The sequence below is a fragment of the Chiloscyllium plagiosum genome, chromosome 30 (genome assembly GCF_004010195.1).
Source record: "Chiloscyllium plagiosum isolate BGI_BamShark_2017 chromosome 30, ASM401019v2, whole genome shotgun sequence".
In the NCBI taxonomy this organism is placed as follows: Eukaryota; Metazoa; Chordata; class Chondrichthyes; order Orectolobiformes; family Hemiscylliidae; genus Chiloscyllium; species Chiloscyllium plagiosum.
The window spans coordinates 21,718,640-21,734,679 of NC_057739.1; the positions used below are offsets into that span (position 1 = coordinate 21,718,640).

The window sequence follows — 16,040 nt, forward strand, 5'->3', positions numbered from 1 at the left end:
CTTTGAAATGTTTTTATTTAACTTGCATTCCCAGGAGTAATTTTCCAAAAATCTAAGCCAATAGTTTGACCTGTGCCTTGCGTGTTTCATCAGGGAGTACTTTTTCTATATATGTGTGTGTGTGAGATAAAGCTGGTTGTTACCTTTTTTTTTTGGTGTTTGCATCAAGTTCTTTCCAGCTATCCTACTCTTTTTGTATGAATTCTGTTATCAATTTACCTTCCAGTTTGTAACTACCGATAGCTGTAACATTTATGTTTGTCCTTCACTACCAATAACCTTACACAGATCTTTCTATTCCTTCTGTCTTTTTCACCTTTTGTTAAATACTATGTTCTCTGGGCTGAAATTTATTTCTGATGGCCTTCAAATCTTGCAGAATTTTCTTGAAAACCTCTTCTTTCCTTTAAATTTCTATTCCTGATGCCAATAACACAATGTTTTGATTCAAGGGGTTTGGTTGTCTTCATGGAATAAAATATGTTAGAATTCTTTAAACTGTAAATCTACTAACTTCTCAAATATTTGTCACATTCGTTGTCAAGTTATGTTTGAGCCTTTTTCATAAATAGCCTGCTCAACAGCTAAAGGTATTTCACTTGACTTTGCCTGTGCTGATATCATAGTTTACACCAGGCATTTTAATGGAAATCACTCTCTCTTCTCTCTCTCGTACTTTCATTGTGACATCCCCAAAACTAAAATGGTTCAAACTCTCAAATTCCTTAACATTATTTCAGTCCTATTATTTAAAGACTGTAGGTAGCACTCTGCAGTTATTGTGTAAAAATACACAATTGAGTGGGTTCACAACTATACCATTAGTTGTTAGGCTGAAGCTCTTTGCTGCTAGTATTATCGCTTTGATCAATGTGACCACCACCTTCTCTCAAACCTTCCATGTGATCTGCAATTTCGAAAACTGCTTTTTGGATAATGTATTGTCTCATGGTGTTTGTAAAATTCTTATTCACACCACAAGTCTATCTGTGTTCACCAATTTAATGTCTTAGAGCACTAAATTTGGGATCTCCAAAGAGATTTCTTTCCCTGTGTATAGTCCGTTAACTTCCATTATACATTTTCTATTGAATAACCAGTCTAACTATGCCTCTTAGGCATGATCAGCTCCTTTCTTTTTAAATCTATAAATGACAGTAGATTGCCCAAATATTTTCTACAGTATAATTCTTGAAGTCTAATTGTGAAAATGCATTACATTTCTGCTTCTAGTAGGAAATGACAGGACCAAAGCCATACCTTGTTTTTCTTTGAAATCTCAAGCTTTTGGAGTGCCGTTCTTTTGTCAAGTGAAGTCACTTCATCCGACGAAAGATCGGTGCTCTGAAAGCTTGTGATTTCAAATAAACCTGTTGGACTATACCCTGGTGATGTGTAACTTCTGACCTTGTCTACCTCAGTCCAACATTGGAACCTCCACAGCTTGTTTTTCTTTGGAAGGCTATACCTATGTCTGTATCTTTACTTCATTTTTTCATGATCATAAGGTCTAGTTTCATGGAACATTGATGGGAAATAGTTCCTTAACTGTTTAACTGACATTTTGAAAAGAATGGCCAAAGCAAACTCCAGTTTACATCTTCCATCTTAAAAAAAACTGTTGATTTCTAATCTTCACATATGGCTACCACCCTCTGCTACCATTGTTAACCTTGATCTAAACTGTTGACGTAAAACCCAAGACAACTTCACCTTGTGTTTAGTATACTCAATCACACAGCTTATTTCCTGTCAGTACCATCTGTGATACATTTTTTACATGTATTTCCTAATCAACCTGTTACATGATATTTCTACACACCTCAGGTATGACTGGAACCTGGGGCATCTTGTTCAGAGTTAGAGACACTACCACTGCAAGACAAGAGCGCAGAATCTTCCTTTCGTTTCATTCACTCAATAATTTGCAGTAAGCAGCTTTACTTTTTGAGGTCTTTTATGGCACAGTGGTTGTGTCCGTATCTATGAGCTAAAAGGCTGAAGTCTCGTCTGTACAAGAGGTGTTCAGGTAATTAATAAATGTTTCAATGTTTAGAATGCAGTAGAAATGTTGAATTTTCTTTAGACATCTATCACTCTTTGATTTAAAATTAACCAAATTCATTAAGAGTATGGGCTATAAGGGGATATGTGCAGTTGGTGTTGCAGGTTATACATTGACTGGCAAAATGTAATTGAGAAGCTGAATACTCTACTCTTCTAACAAATGAATTGCATGATTTACTATTACCAACTTGTAAATCAAAGGAGATTGAGGAATGAGAGAAGTATGATATGGAAATGAGGATTATTCATGGACCTTCCATTATCTCCAATACTTTGAACTACTGCCTCAGTGATGGACCTTTGAAGCAGTAAAGGCCATTCCACAATTATAGGGGTTGCACCTTGGTTCATCTTGATGTTGGAACACTTTTTTTTGCAGGCAGACTTCCAATTGGAATAGGCTTAAAAATAATTTTACAGATGGTAGAAAATGTTTTTGTTGCATTCGATTTCTGATATGGAATGACAGAAGTACTTTTTGCTGTGCAAACGAATAGCAGTTTTTATATTAGCCAGCACTTACGGGACCGGGAGTGTGCTGGTTGATCAAGAGATCCACATAATGTAAAAACAAACACTAATAGAAACAATAACACAGGGTATACACATCACTGTTATGCTTTATTTACATCTTAATCACTTAAATAATAATCCAACTTTGCCTTAAATAAAACTTACCAGCAGAAGGTCTTCTCACTCAAACCTTCAATAGAGCTTTCGGCAATTGCAGAGATCGTGCTAAGACTGGAAACTTGAGGTATTTGAGGTATATAATTTTTGCCAATTTGTCAAGAGTGCCAGTTTGTAAGGTGCTAGTTAAAACAAACTTTGCTGTATATCAAAATTTGGGGGTGGAGTGGGGGAGTTTTAAAACTTTGCTTTGCATCTGTTCAGTAAATATGATACTTGTCTTAACGTTTCCTCACCTTACAAATAATATATTCATTGAGAGTACATTTTACCAAGTCTCAATACTGTCATGTGATTTCAGAGGAAACCTGTGACAATTTTCTTTATGAATCAATGGAATTTGTCTTTAAAGCTGGTAATATTTCATTAGTAACTCATGTTCATTTTGTTAAATAGCTACAGTGCTCGTATTGTCCAAAAGGTGGAGATGTAGCATCAATTATTACCAATGATACTCGTTCTCAGAAACATTGACATCCTGTGCTGTTGTGTACCAATTGGGACAAAGTAATCTCCCAATAATAATGTTGTTTCACTTTTTGACGCCTCTCATGCTTGCTTGCACTTTCTCTTTGCTCCTCTTCAGCTTCTACATCTCTTAAAAATTCCTTTTGTTGCTTTGTATGACCTTTTCTGTTTTCTTTCTTCCTTTCTTGCTTTCTTATTTCCTTTTGTGGTTGGTGTGATATGGTCTGGACAGAAATCGTCTACCAGTTTTACCCAGTGAAGGTTATGGAAATAATATGAACCTCATCAGCTACTTTGGTCCTCCACTTCTCATTTATTCCATTTTCATCTCCATCCTTTGGCAACAACAATTGTTGTGGCATCATCTTAGCTTTGTCTGCTTTCAGATTTATTCTATTTAGCTCTCTGTTTCACAGTTACTAGCAATTGAAATAGTTACTTTTGTAATAAGACAAATTCACAAAGCTTGGGCGGGATGAATGAAGATTGATTGATTTGCTTTAAAAATGACACTTTTTTTGATTAATGGCCTGAAGGATGAAGAAATCTAAGAAATCTGTCTCTGTTTTGCTTTCCATGTCCACCTTATCAAGACCATTCAGGATTTTGTACATTTCAACCAAGTCACCCTCCTTCTAAACTCCAGTCAAAATCAATCTGGACTGTCCAAACTTTCATCACAAAATAACTTCCTCATTCCAGGTATCAATCCAGTAAGCCATCTCTGTACTGACTCCAACTGATTTTATGTTCTTCTTTAATCAAGGTACCAAAACTGCATACAGCAATCAAGATATGATCTTGTCAATTCCCTGCATAACTGAAGCATAACAAGATTCTCACGTCCATGTTCAATTCCTGTTCTAATAAATGCTTTCACTCCATGAGGCGCTTTGATTATAAACTGTAACTATATACAGGCAAGTCCCCAGATTGCAAACAGGTTACATTCTGGGGTCTGTTTGCAAGTTAATTTGTTTGCAAGTTGGAACACTATGTACAACAATGTTAAAGCAGCTGTTTGTTAGTACAAGAAATGTCCCTCTGTCAGATATTTAAAATTCCCCTGTATGGGATCATGTTCAGAAGTCAGATATTTGTAAGGAGGGGATCTTCTGTGGTAACTTTTTGTGACACATTCACTAGAACACCTAAATTCCTCTTCACTTAGGATTTCTGTAGCAATTCTTTGTTTAAGTAATAATATGCTTTACATTCTTCCCCTGAAAATGAACGCCTTCACAAGTTCCCATATTATAGACTGCCTGCCAGATGTTTGCCCATTTACGCAACCTGTCCTCTTGTTTTACAAACACTTTATTTCCTATTTTTGGGTTGTCTGTACATTTAGCCACTATGCTGTCCTTCACTTCCTCTAAGTCATCAATATAAATTGTAAGATGTCATGATATCATGTTTATCAGACAAAGACTGTTCTATGTATTCTGTTTTCTGTCAGCCAGCCAATCTTCTATCTATGTTCCTCTGATACCATCCACACCCAAACATTTATTTTCCACATTGAACTTTGATGTGACATATTATTGAATGTCTTTTGGAAATCTAAGTATAGTACATTTACCTGCACCTCGTTAGTCTGCAGTATGTGATGGTACTTCAAACAAGTGAAATAAAGTGGTTAAACATGATATTCGCTTCACAACACAATGCCAACTCTTTCAAATTACCTTTAGTTGTAACCTCTTTGGCCTAACTACTAGGAATTTTTCATGTGTCCGACCGTGATTTTAAAAAAAGCTTCTAATATCTTTCCCCTGACAGATGTTAAACTAACTGGCATGTAGTTTTTGGCTTGGTCCCTTTTTAAGTTGTATTTGCTATTTTCCATTCTAATGGAACCTGTCTGAATCTTGGGATTTTGAAAATAAAAACCAATTTATCAACAATCTCTCTAGCTATTGGGATCCTAGGATGAGGGTCTCATAGCCCAAGGACGTTAGTAATTCTTCGATGTTGTTTGTGTTCTCCCTTGTCTTCTGATCTGCCACCCGTATTTGTGCAGTTAGTGCTTTCCCTTTAAGTTGATGCTTGTTTTAACTTTGTTTAATCACGGTGAATTGCTTCCTTGGGAGTTTTCTTTCTTAGAATTTTTCTACACTCAGTATGCTTATATGTCCCTTTGAATGCCTCTGTGTATCTATTGACCTATAATTTCACTTATTTTGCCTGCCCACAATAGCTAACCCTCCTTATAACACCTCCACATTTCCCTTCCTAAGGTTTATATTATTAGTTCAGGATCCACTTCTGTCTCCCTCAAATTGAATGCATAGTTCAATCATATGAAGATCGCTACTATCTAAGTGTGTCTTCATTATGTGCTCATTAATTAATCCTGTTTTCTTGCACAAAGTCAGGATAAGTGCACCCTGCTTTCTGATTCAATCTAGAACATGCTGTGCAAAGAAGCTACTCCAAGCACATTATATGAACTCCTCCTCTTGGTTCCCTTTTCTGATTTTTATAGTCTACATTCAGATTAAAATCCCCCATGATTATTGCTATTCTTTGCTGAAAAGTTCCCATTATTTCTTCCTTTATATGCCATCTTATAGTGTAATTACCATTGGTGGGGATTGGTACTCCCACTCATGTGACTTTATTATTTCTCATCTCTGCCAAACCACTTCCATACTCTGATTTCCGGAACATTGGTCACTTTTCTCCTATTATGTCTGTACCACAATTAATTAACAGAGCCACATCCATATTTTCCAAGCTTCTTGTCCTTGCCAAATTACCTTCAATATTCACATTCTAAACTATTTCCCCTGAAGCTATGTTTTTACTGTGATATCAGATCATACTTATTTATTTACATTATTGTTTTGCTGTGAATTCTACGTATGTGCTTTTCTATTTTGTTCTTTTTATTTTAGTACTCTTTAAACTTACCTGGAAACTTGGGTTGATGCTTTCTCCCCCCCTTTCCTTTAGCCAAGAGGTGCTGAGGACAATCGTTGCTCCACTTGGAATGTCAGCTTAGTTTTACTGAAATCAGCACTGATCAGGAATTCTAACTGGAACTTGTCCCCTTACTTTCATGCTAAACTTGAGAACTGTGCATTACGTATGGTCTAATGTTACACTCATAGGCTATTGGAGGAGCTAAGAAATAGCTGTAAATTGTTCTGAATATCAATTTTTCTCCTTTTTCAGGAAATGGAACAAAGACCGAAAAATCCCGAGTCCCAGAGTATATATGTAGTCAATATTGAAGAGCCAGTCATTGCCACTTCATTGGTGAAAAATTCCTCTTACCCTAAAAGGAAGAGGAAGATTAGTCATGTCAGTGTAAAAGGAAAAGGTACAGAACTGTTTCCAATTTTGCCAAATTTAGAAAAGTTGCAACATTTTAGACAATGGAAAATGATAAAAATGTTTTTTAATTCAATATACTTTAATAAATCACTGTAGTTAGATTTACAGGGCATAAGTTATTAAGTTAGCCTGGAAGGTAAGAAGAACCATCGGTGTGGCTGGGAAGATGAGTTAGCATTACGTTGGCCAGGTGGATGCACGATGCCATGGAAAGTAGGTTTACATAGGAGATGATGCGATGGGTGAGGGCAGGAGGCCTAACTGCTACTGTTGCAACTAATGAATAAAGGTGGACTTTCTAACCAACCTGCTTGGCACTCATCCACCTCTTTGGCCACCCAGGATCGGCTTGAAGATTGGTGGGCCTAACTCCATCCTCCATCCGCTGGTGTGGTAAACAAATTACTCCAAATTTATAGTTAGCACTTCATGTTCAGGCGGCTAATTGCAGCCATGACAATGTTAGCGTCAAGCCCAGAATATATTTACAGAAGTAATCTTAAGGTAGTTAAATCATGTATAATGTGTGTGAGGGTTAGAGTATGGAACTAAAAATCTTCGATGAGTCGGAGTTCATGTGGGATGGAACTAAGGATGCTAGTGAGGCAATTATTGGGGAAGTCAGCTCGATCTTTTGTCTGTTCCCCAGCAAAATGTTTAGTAGTGTTTAGAAGCTGGGTAAGAACAATGCTTTTGTTAAGCAGCTGTAGTGGGAGAATGAAAGTATGTTCAATGGCAATACAGTCATAAAAACAATGCTACAGGACAATTACAGGTGTAATATAACTGTGACATGGTAACTGCCTGTGGAATTATTTTATTACTTGACTCTTACAAATCTCTGGATGTACCTGAAAGGATTGTTGAATTCCTTTGCGAGCTTCTATCCTTCATATTGAAACAAAATTGTGTAAAATTATTATTGTGCAGTTATCTTTTTCCTTCAGTTTGCTTCTCCCTTGATAGGGTGGATACTGGGATGATGTTTCCTATTGTAGGGGAGACTAGAATTGGGGATACGCTTTATGAACAGGAGCTCTCTCTTGCATGGCGGAAATTAGATGTTTTTTCTTTCCGAGAGTTATCAAACCTGTGGAATTCACTGCACTAGAAAGTAGTGGATGTTGTATTAATTTACTCAAGGTGGAGTTCAGTAGATTTCAGATAGACCAAGGAGTCTAGGGCTATGGTGGTAGTGATGGAGTGGGGGAGAAGTCAGGAACTTGCAATTGTGGGTGAGAGCACGATTAGATCAGACATGATCTTATTGAAAGGCAGAGCAGGCACAAGGATCAACTATTTCAATCCTCCTTGCACATCGTTTGGAAGAAACCTGCAGTGATGTTATTTAAAAGGCCTCAAAGCCAACTTACAGATCAGGTAGAAAAACAAATTGCTGGAAAATCTGTTCTGAGGAAAGGTGACTTGACCTGAAATATTAACTCTGATTTCTGTCCAAGATGCTGCCAGCTGTTCAGCTTTTCCAGTAATTTCTATTTTTGTTTCTGATTTACAGCATCTGCAGTTCTCTTTATTTTTATTGCAGATCAGATCATTTAGAATGACTTCCGCTGTTGTGTGCTCTCTGAAAGTACACTGGACTAAATGATTGATTTATTGTAGTTGGTGGATTTTGCAACATCTTCATTGACAGTCATTGGAAAAAATTGTAGTGTGTACTGGCTGGCTTGTTATCATCATGTGCCTTCTCCCATTGCTATAGGTATATTTGTGTACAATCTGTGACAACCCATAGGTGGAGTACTCGAAATATGTTATCAGGATATCTGGAGCTGAATAAATTTTCAGAGCCACAAGAGAGCCAGCTACAGCAAAGATGTGGAAATTAACAATCTGCATGTTTGATTTATTGAATGAGTCATGTGGCTATGGATTCTTTTATTCCCTCCTGCTGCAAAAATTAAAGGAACTAGGAGGCAGAATTGGTATGTTTTTCCATTATCAATGGTAAAATTATAACACAGCTACACAATTAAGTCAAAGGAGTAGCAACCATGCTATCATTGATAGGGAAAGAATAAAGCCAGAATACAGTCAGGTTCTGAGGATCTGAACAGCCAACCAGTGTTTTCTGAAGTCTTTGAAGTTAAACTTTGAACTGTAACGTCACTTACAAATAGTATGTGTTCACCATCAGAACCTGCGGCAAGTGAGACTGTTGATTAGTACATGACTCTTAATATATTCAGCTGAATCCTGTCAGTTTGGACAATTGAAAGACTATTTAGTCAGAAATAAGATTCACTTAGGCATAAGGAATCCAGCAGCAATAGCATGTTTACTGAGAGAAGAGAAACATGATTTCAAGAAAGCTCTCAATGTGTATAGACATACACATTTAACCGTTTTAAACCTATACTACCATGCATATGCCTACTCACTCAACTTGTCCAATCAGTGAAGCATTTTTGCACCCTCCTCAGTTCATTTTTTCCTCCCAGCTTTGTGTTGCCTGCAAACATGGAGATATTACATTTAATTCCCTCATTTGCATCATTAATATACATGAATATCTGGCATCCAAGTGTTGATCTCTGCGGTACCCCACAAGTTCCTGGCTGACATTGGTTAAATGAACCATTTATTCCTGTTTTTTTGTCTGCCAGTGAGTATTCGTGTCAGTGCACTACCCCCAATCACATACCTTAATTTTACACACCAATTTCTTCAGTAGGATCTTACCAAAAGCTTTTTGAAAGATCAATGAAACCACATCTACTGTGTCCCTCTTATCAACTCGACTAGCTAAATCTTTTTAAAAGGTTTCAATAGATTTGTCAAGCATGATTTCCCTTTTGTAAATTAATGCTGACCCTGTCCAATCCTGAATGTCCTTTTGAGTGCTGTGCTATTAAATCTTTCAAAATGGACTCTAGGACCTTGCCTACTACTAACGTCAGGCTAACCAGTCTATAATTCTCTGTTTTCTGTCTACCTCTTTTTTTTTTCATTTAAATAATTGGGTTACATTAGCTTCCTTCCAATCCATAGGAACTGGGAAGGAATATTTGCAGAAAAGTCAGCCAAAATATCAGGGCCAGAAGGCAGAATGTAAATATTGTTGAGATAATCACACAAAAGTAAAGCTTGTACCGAGTGGAGATGGCAGTGTTTGAACTGTAAGAAGCTGAATTATTTTGCATGCAGAAGTTAAGCCAGAAAAAAGCATGATAAACCTATGAAGGTGGCTGCTGAGACATTTCAGCCAATGTTCTGACAAATAACTTTTTGTCTTTCAATTGATTGGCATCATCAGGTCTAAGTATGATGAATGGTTGATGACTGTTCAAATGATAACTACTCAAAGGAAAGCAGCAAACAGCAATCAACTTTCAAATAAGTGCTTTTATTTTGTGCAACTTGTGTGAAGTTGCTCAAGATGGCCACCCAAAAATGAAGCTCTCAAAGGTAGGTTAAGGCTATATGCTGGAACAATACTCTTACCAAAAGGACAAATAAAGCTGAGAGCCCAGCACAATGAAAAGAATGAAGATCTGCATTCAAGATAGTAGATGTGAAGCAAAATTCACTCATTTCAGCTGAGACAAGTCTAAAGCTTGGAATGTGTCAGAAGATAGATCATGTATTTTAAAACTAGTAAGCGATTAACTGCTGAGCAGATTCTAGAAGATTACAAAGAGGTTCTTACAGGTCCTTTAAGTGACATTATCTAATGTAGATGAAATTATGGGGCCACTTGCCAAGGAGGGACAGCATCTACAGACTGGGTTAGCAGCGTGGTAACAGTAAATAAGACCTGGAAACAGTATTTCTAAGATCACAAGGGTTTCCCTAAAGCTTTGGAGAGTCCTCATTACTTAATGTTAACCATTGAAGAAGCCTTTCTATGACCTGCCTAGGGCAAAGGTTTTTACTGCCTTCAGTGTGAAGAATGTTGCCGGCAACTGATGAAAGCAGCAGTTTTCTTAAGTCTGGATACCATTTAGGAGATGGATTGTATCACAAGCTGTTTGGCATTTCCGCTGAACTGAAGAGTATCATTGAAACAATATGAGATGGTCAATGATCTTCTCAGAGTGGAGTCTATTGTGGGTAATCTGTTAGTTTCTGGATGTAGGGAGTCAGTGGAAGAAGCTTTTGCAGATTCATAATTAAAACCAGTGTGATTGCTAGAGAGGTCTTGCCAGATGAGCTTAAAGCTGAACAAAAATATGGTGCAATTGTAGATGCCTGAAGCTCAGTATAAAGGCATGTAATGACAGGAAAATACTTCCTCCCTAATCCTGATAGTGACATATATGTAGTTACTAACCGACTTGAAAGGAGTGCAGTGGTTTGTTAAATTTGTGAACAATGCAGCAAACTTCTTGCCTAATTTGTCATTGGAGTGTGAGCATCTATGCAAGCTCATAGCTATGGAGATGCAAAAGGTTAGGGCAAAGAACATGAAGCAATTCTCTCTCTAACCAAAAATCTAGCAATGACTGCTTGGTGTACTCTGAAAATTATCAGTTTAGTGTAGACATTGAATTCGAAGAAAAATGTCTTCTGATCAAGCACTCGCCAAAAGAATGACACTCCCCAGGGAAGGGACACCACTGCAGTAATGAGCAGGTATGAGACAAACTGACAACAATTATTTTCAGAGAAGTAATTGAAAGGTCTCTGTTTTAGATGTGGATAAAATGCAGAGGCTGATGCCATGGAACTGGCTATAATGTACCTACAATTTTGGTAATGAGTGATGATTTACTTTGTTGATGATGAATGTTGGGAATCGTTTTCCACTGCCAATAGTAGTACATGCAATGTCTGGTGAAATGTGCTTGGTGAACTGGTTGGCTAACCATACTCATATGATTTCTACCTCTGTTAAATACCTTTGTGTGTAGCTTGTGGAATAGAATGGGCAGAAGATTTAATGTCCTCTGTATTGAATGGCTGCAGTAGGTATGGAGGATGCAGCATGATACAGTTGCAACAGATGCTTTGATGAGGAGAATTCTGTATGAGAACCTGTGGTATTTTGGAGCTAGACTCCTTCAAGCACTCTTAGTTACAATAGACTAGCAGGCTGGACAATACAGCCAGCATTTTGGTATGCAAACCATTCAGTGCTTTTCTGTGTGCTCCTCTGTCAAAGTCCTTCTGAGTCTCCTGTAGTAACAACACTGCCTGCATGTCCCTCCTCCTTTTTGTTATGAGTATTTTTGTGATTTGAACCTAGATTTCATTCACCTTCATAAATTAAATGATTGATTCCTCATCATTTGTCAAAGGACAACATTTGCCAAGTCATAACTAGACAATTGCAGACAAACATTAACAGGATTGAGGGACAAAATAGAGTGAAGTATTTTCCCGATACACAAATTAATCAAAGAACAGTAATGATAGCAAACTTCACCCTGTAAGATTACTAATACAGAAAACTAAGAGTACATTGGAAAGCCAGGCATGGATTTAGATTCCATGTGAACATTTAGGTGCTGTGGCTACTTTTGATGCTTGTTAATTTCTGTTTTCATAACCTCAATAAGATGTAGAGTAAAACCAAGGGTTAGTGATTCTAAATCATTGTGGAATCATAGATTGTGTTTCAAGTCTAACTTCAGAATAAATCTGGTTGACATAGGGGATGATGTAGTGGTAAAATAATAATCCAGGGGCTTAGGCTAATGTTTTGGGAGCAAGGGTACAAATCCCACCATGGCAGATGATGAAATTTAAGTTCAAGCATTCATTCCAGAGTGTAAAGCTAGTCTCCATTGCAGTAGCCATGATGACACTTGACTTACAAAAATCCATTTATTTCACTAATTCATTTTAGTGAGGGAAATTTACAATCCTTGCCTGCTCCGACCTACACATGTCTCCAGAAACACAAAAATTGACTTGACTCGTAATTGCCCACTGGCCGAGTAAACCAGTTGTTTTCAAGGCAATTAGTGATGGGCAACAAATGCTTGGCTTGCCAGCAATGTCCACATCACATGAATGTGGCAGAGATAGCAGTGAGAAGATGTGGCACTTACTATTATGATGTTCCTATTTGGGAACTTTAGATAGGCTGATAGGGTCTGATGCCACAATCTTTCTAATGATCCCAAGGATAGAGGATGGTTCTCCTCTGCACACCTCATCGACCAGGGGCTCCAGGTCTCTATCCAGAAAGCAGGGAGCTAATGTTATTTTCTCAACCGTCTTTGGGACCGTCTTCACATCTGTGAAGAGCAGCTCTGGAATGATAGAGTTTGACCTGGTGCATAGTGTAGGTCAGAGGAATGGACCAGACTTGCGCTATGTAGAGCCACACTGACAGTACGCCACACCTGATGACCAGATTTTTACCCATAATGGAGAGGGAGTGGTGCTTCCATAAGCCCAGTTTCTGCCTCATCTTGGTGATATGCTTTTCCCAAGTTTTTGTGCATGTTCCAGCACTTCTAAACCATATTCCCAGCACTTTCAGGTAATCTGTCATGACCATGGAAGAGATAAAGGATCATTCAGTCCAATTCCCAAAGAACATGGCCTCGCTCTTGCCTTAATTTAATTTGGCTCCCAAGGCTGGTTTGAACTGGTCGCAGGTGCTTATGAGTCTGATCACTGACAGTGGATCAAAGCAGAAAATGCTGACATTGTCCATTTTACAGGGAGGTTTGGACTTACAGGCCTCTGTTGCCTGGGATAGTTACCCCTCTCAGGTTTGCATCCTTCAACTGACGAGGCAAAAGGCAGCAGAGTGCAGACCATGTCTGCAGGGACACCTGGATACGGAGAGCAGAATCATACCCAACATTACTCTCCTCTCGATGGCCACCTTTTGCATGTGGCTGCATCAAGCACTGCATAGATCCTTGGTACGTAAACACCAAGCCTCAGTGTATACTGAGGATCTACCCATCCCCGGTGCTGTGAAGGATGGGTCTGGCTTTGATATGGAATGCATCAAGTAGTTGGACATTCTGTAACACCTGTCCTTTGGAAAAATTTGTAAAGAAAAGCACCTTTGACTACAAGTCCATCAGGTAGTACCCTTAGGACCCTGCAGGAAAAAGAGAGGGTGGATCCTATTGCATGGTTCCCTGAGCAGACTGTTAAAGTAATTTGGCAGATTGCCTCATTGCCAGAACTTTCGAACAAGCACCAAGACATTGCTTGGCTGATGGTGAGAAGGGCACTGCGTGGGAGATTCTTTATGCAAGCCTGATCTTTGCGTGCTGCTGCAGCTGCTAAGAGACTGTCATATGTCTCCTTCTGGAATATGCCTTTGCAGAGAAACTCTGGAGAGAGATGCAGTGGTTTTTGTCAAAGTTTGTCTCAAGCAGTTCTGTGACATAGGTTTCTATGCTCTCTGATCAGTTCCCTGGGATTCACAGAGACAAATATCAACTGTGCTTGGATCAAACCAGTGAAAGGTGCTCTTTGGTCTACACAAAACATGTAGATCTTCCATTGCAAAGAGTGACCTCGCCTGAATGTTGCAGACTGGCAATTTCCAAGGTCCAGACTACATGCCGTGCTGAGGTACATGCTAAAACTTAGGGCAGCTGCCACCGAGGCGAGTGGGGAAGATGACTGTCTCGGATCTTTCTGCTAATATACATTGGGAGTCCATTTAGTTACCAGACCCCCTCATACCTCAAATATTTGTAAATATAGTCATATATAAGTAAGAAATATTGTAGGTTTTTTGGAAGCCAAATTCCAATGTTTGATTCTTATTCATGGGCAAAGACTGTACAGAACTGCTTCAACTGTATGTATATAAAGATTTTCTATGAATAAAGTATATTTTTGCAATTAAAATACTTACTATTTTGTAGTTGTAGTCTGCTAGGAATAGAATGGGAATGAGAGACCTGAGTTTGGTGACAAGTGGCTAATGTTGTGTCATCAGTTCCTGGATTGTTGTCTGTTGTCAATAAGTTTTGCAATAGCAAGAGAACATGGCCCCATGGAATGCTCTTCCTGCAATATGTGGGAAATCAGGGATACTTCCAATGTTTGTGAATATGTATACAGGAAGTGTTCACCTGCAGCTTCTGATGTCTTGCATGGAGCACCTGGAGCTGCAGGTGGACTCACTACCGAGCATTCATGAGGCTGAGAATGTTGTGGAAAGCATGTTTAACGAGCTGGTTGCACCACTGGTAAGGGCTGCACTGAGAGAGAAAAGTCGGGTAACCACCAGGAAGATTGGCAGGCAATGCAGGAGTCCCTTCCCCTTCCAACAGGTATACTATTTTGGACACATTCTCTCAGGGAAAGCAATAGTCAGATTCAGTGGCACCAGAACTGGCAGTGTTGTACAGTAAGGAGGATTGAAATGTTGGTGAGCAGTAGTGATAGGGGAATCTGTAGTCAAGGGCACAGGTGTTTCTGTGGCTGTGAGAGATACTCAAGGGTGGTGTGTTGCCTCCCTGGTGCCAAGGTTATGAATGGCTATGAGTGGACGCAGATGTTCTGAAGGGGAAGAGTGAGCAGAGAGAGGTTATTGCTCCATAGGGTAATGATGACTTGGGCAGAAAGACAGCTGACGTCCTGCAAAAGTACTTCAGGGAGTTAGGTACAAAGTTGAAAAGCCAGACCTAATAGGGTAGTAATGTCAAGATTGTTTCCTATGCCAAGTGCCAGTGAGGCAAGGAATGGGCAAATAGTACAGTTATATAAGTTGCTAAAGAGCTGGTGTGAGAGAGGATCATTAGGATGTCTTCCTGGGTAGGTGGGACCTACATAAGAAGCATGTGTTGCCCTCATCTAGAGGGGCAACAGGATCCTGGCAGGGAAGTTTACTAGTGCCATTCAAGAGAGTTTTCAATTAGTGTGACAGGGGCGGTGGGTACCAAAGCACTCGGTCAGCAAGTAACATGAACAAGGAGGAGTCTGAGACTAAGGTCAGTAAGGCTAAGAGGAAGAATAGATAGGCAGAGGTTATCAAACACAGCAGGTCTGATGGTCTGAGGTGTATTTGTTTTAATGCGAGGAGTATGACCGGTAAGGCCATTGAGCTTGGATTAATTCATATAACTATAATGTTATAGTTATTACAGAGACTTGATTGAGAGAGGGGCAGGACTGTAAGCTTAACAATCAGATTTAAATGTTTCAGGCAAGATAGAGAGATGTAAAAGAAGTTGTAGTGATTGGAATGAGGTCAACCAGGTGGACATCAATGAGATCCCTCATTGGACCAGTTTAACAGTTCCCGTCAGAGAGTCCTGGCTGATGGATATAAGCAAGCGTTTCAGAGGTTCTGCTCACTCTAAGATCAGGCTCTGAGCTAGCTGGATCCATAGCATGTACTATGCATGTGTAAATAAAAGGAGAAAGTGAGGACTGCAGATGCTGGAGATCAGAGCTGAAAATGTGTTGCTGGAAAAGCGCAGCAGGTCAGGCAGCATCCAAGGAACAGGAAAATCGATGTTTCGGGCATATTCCCTTCTTCAGGAACGAGACTGGTGTGCCAAGCGGGCTGAGATAAAAGG

The 16,040-nt window shown here is 39.1% G+C and overlaps 1 protein-coding gene across 9 annotated transcripts in view; it reads left to right on the forward strand.

The window, feature by feature from the left end:
* Window positions 1-16,040, forward strand: part of rgs3a (regulator of G protein signaling 3a) — a 298,899-nt gene that overhangs the window by 36,076 nt on the left and 246,783 nt on the right. For 8 of the 9 annotated variants that reach the window (XM_043720033.1, XM_043720039.1, XM_043720038.1 and 5 more), the window contains exon 2: window positions 6,406-6,553. The exons of the other annotated variant lie outside the window; for it this stretch is intronic. In XM_043720033.1, the coding sequence (XP_043575968.1) occupies window positions 6,409-6,553 (145 nt within the window). In that variant the 5' untranslated portion in view covers window positions 6,406-6,408. The remainder of the gene's footprint in view (window positions 1-6,405; window positions 6,554-16,040) is intronic. 9 annotated transcript variants of the gene reach the window in all.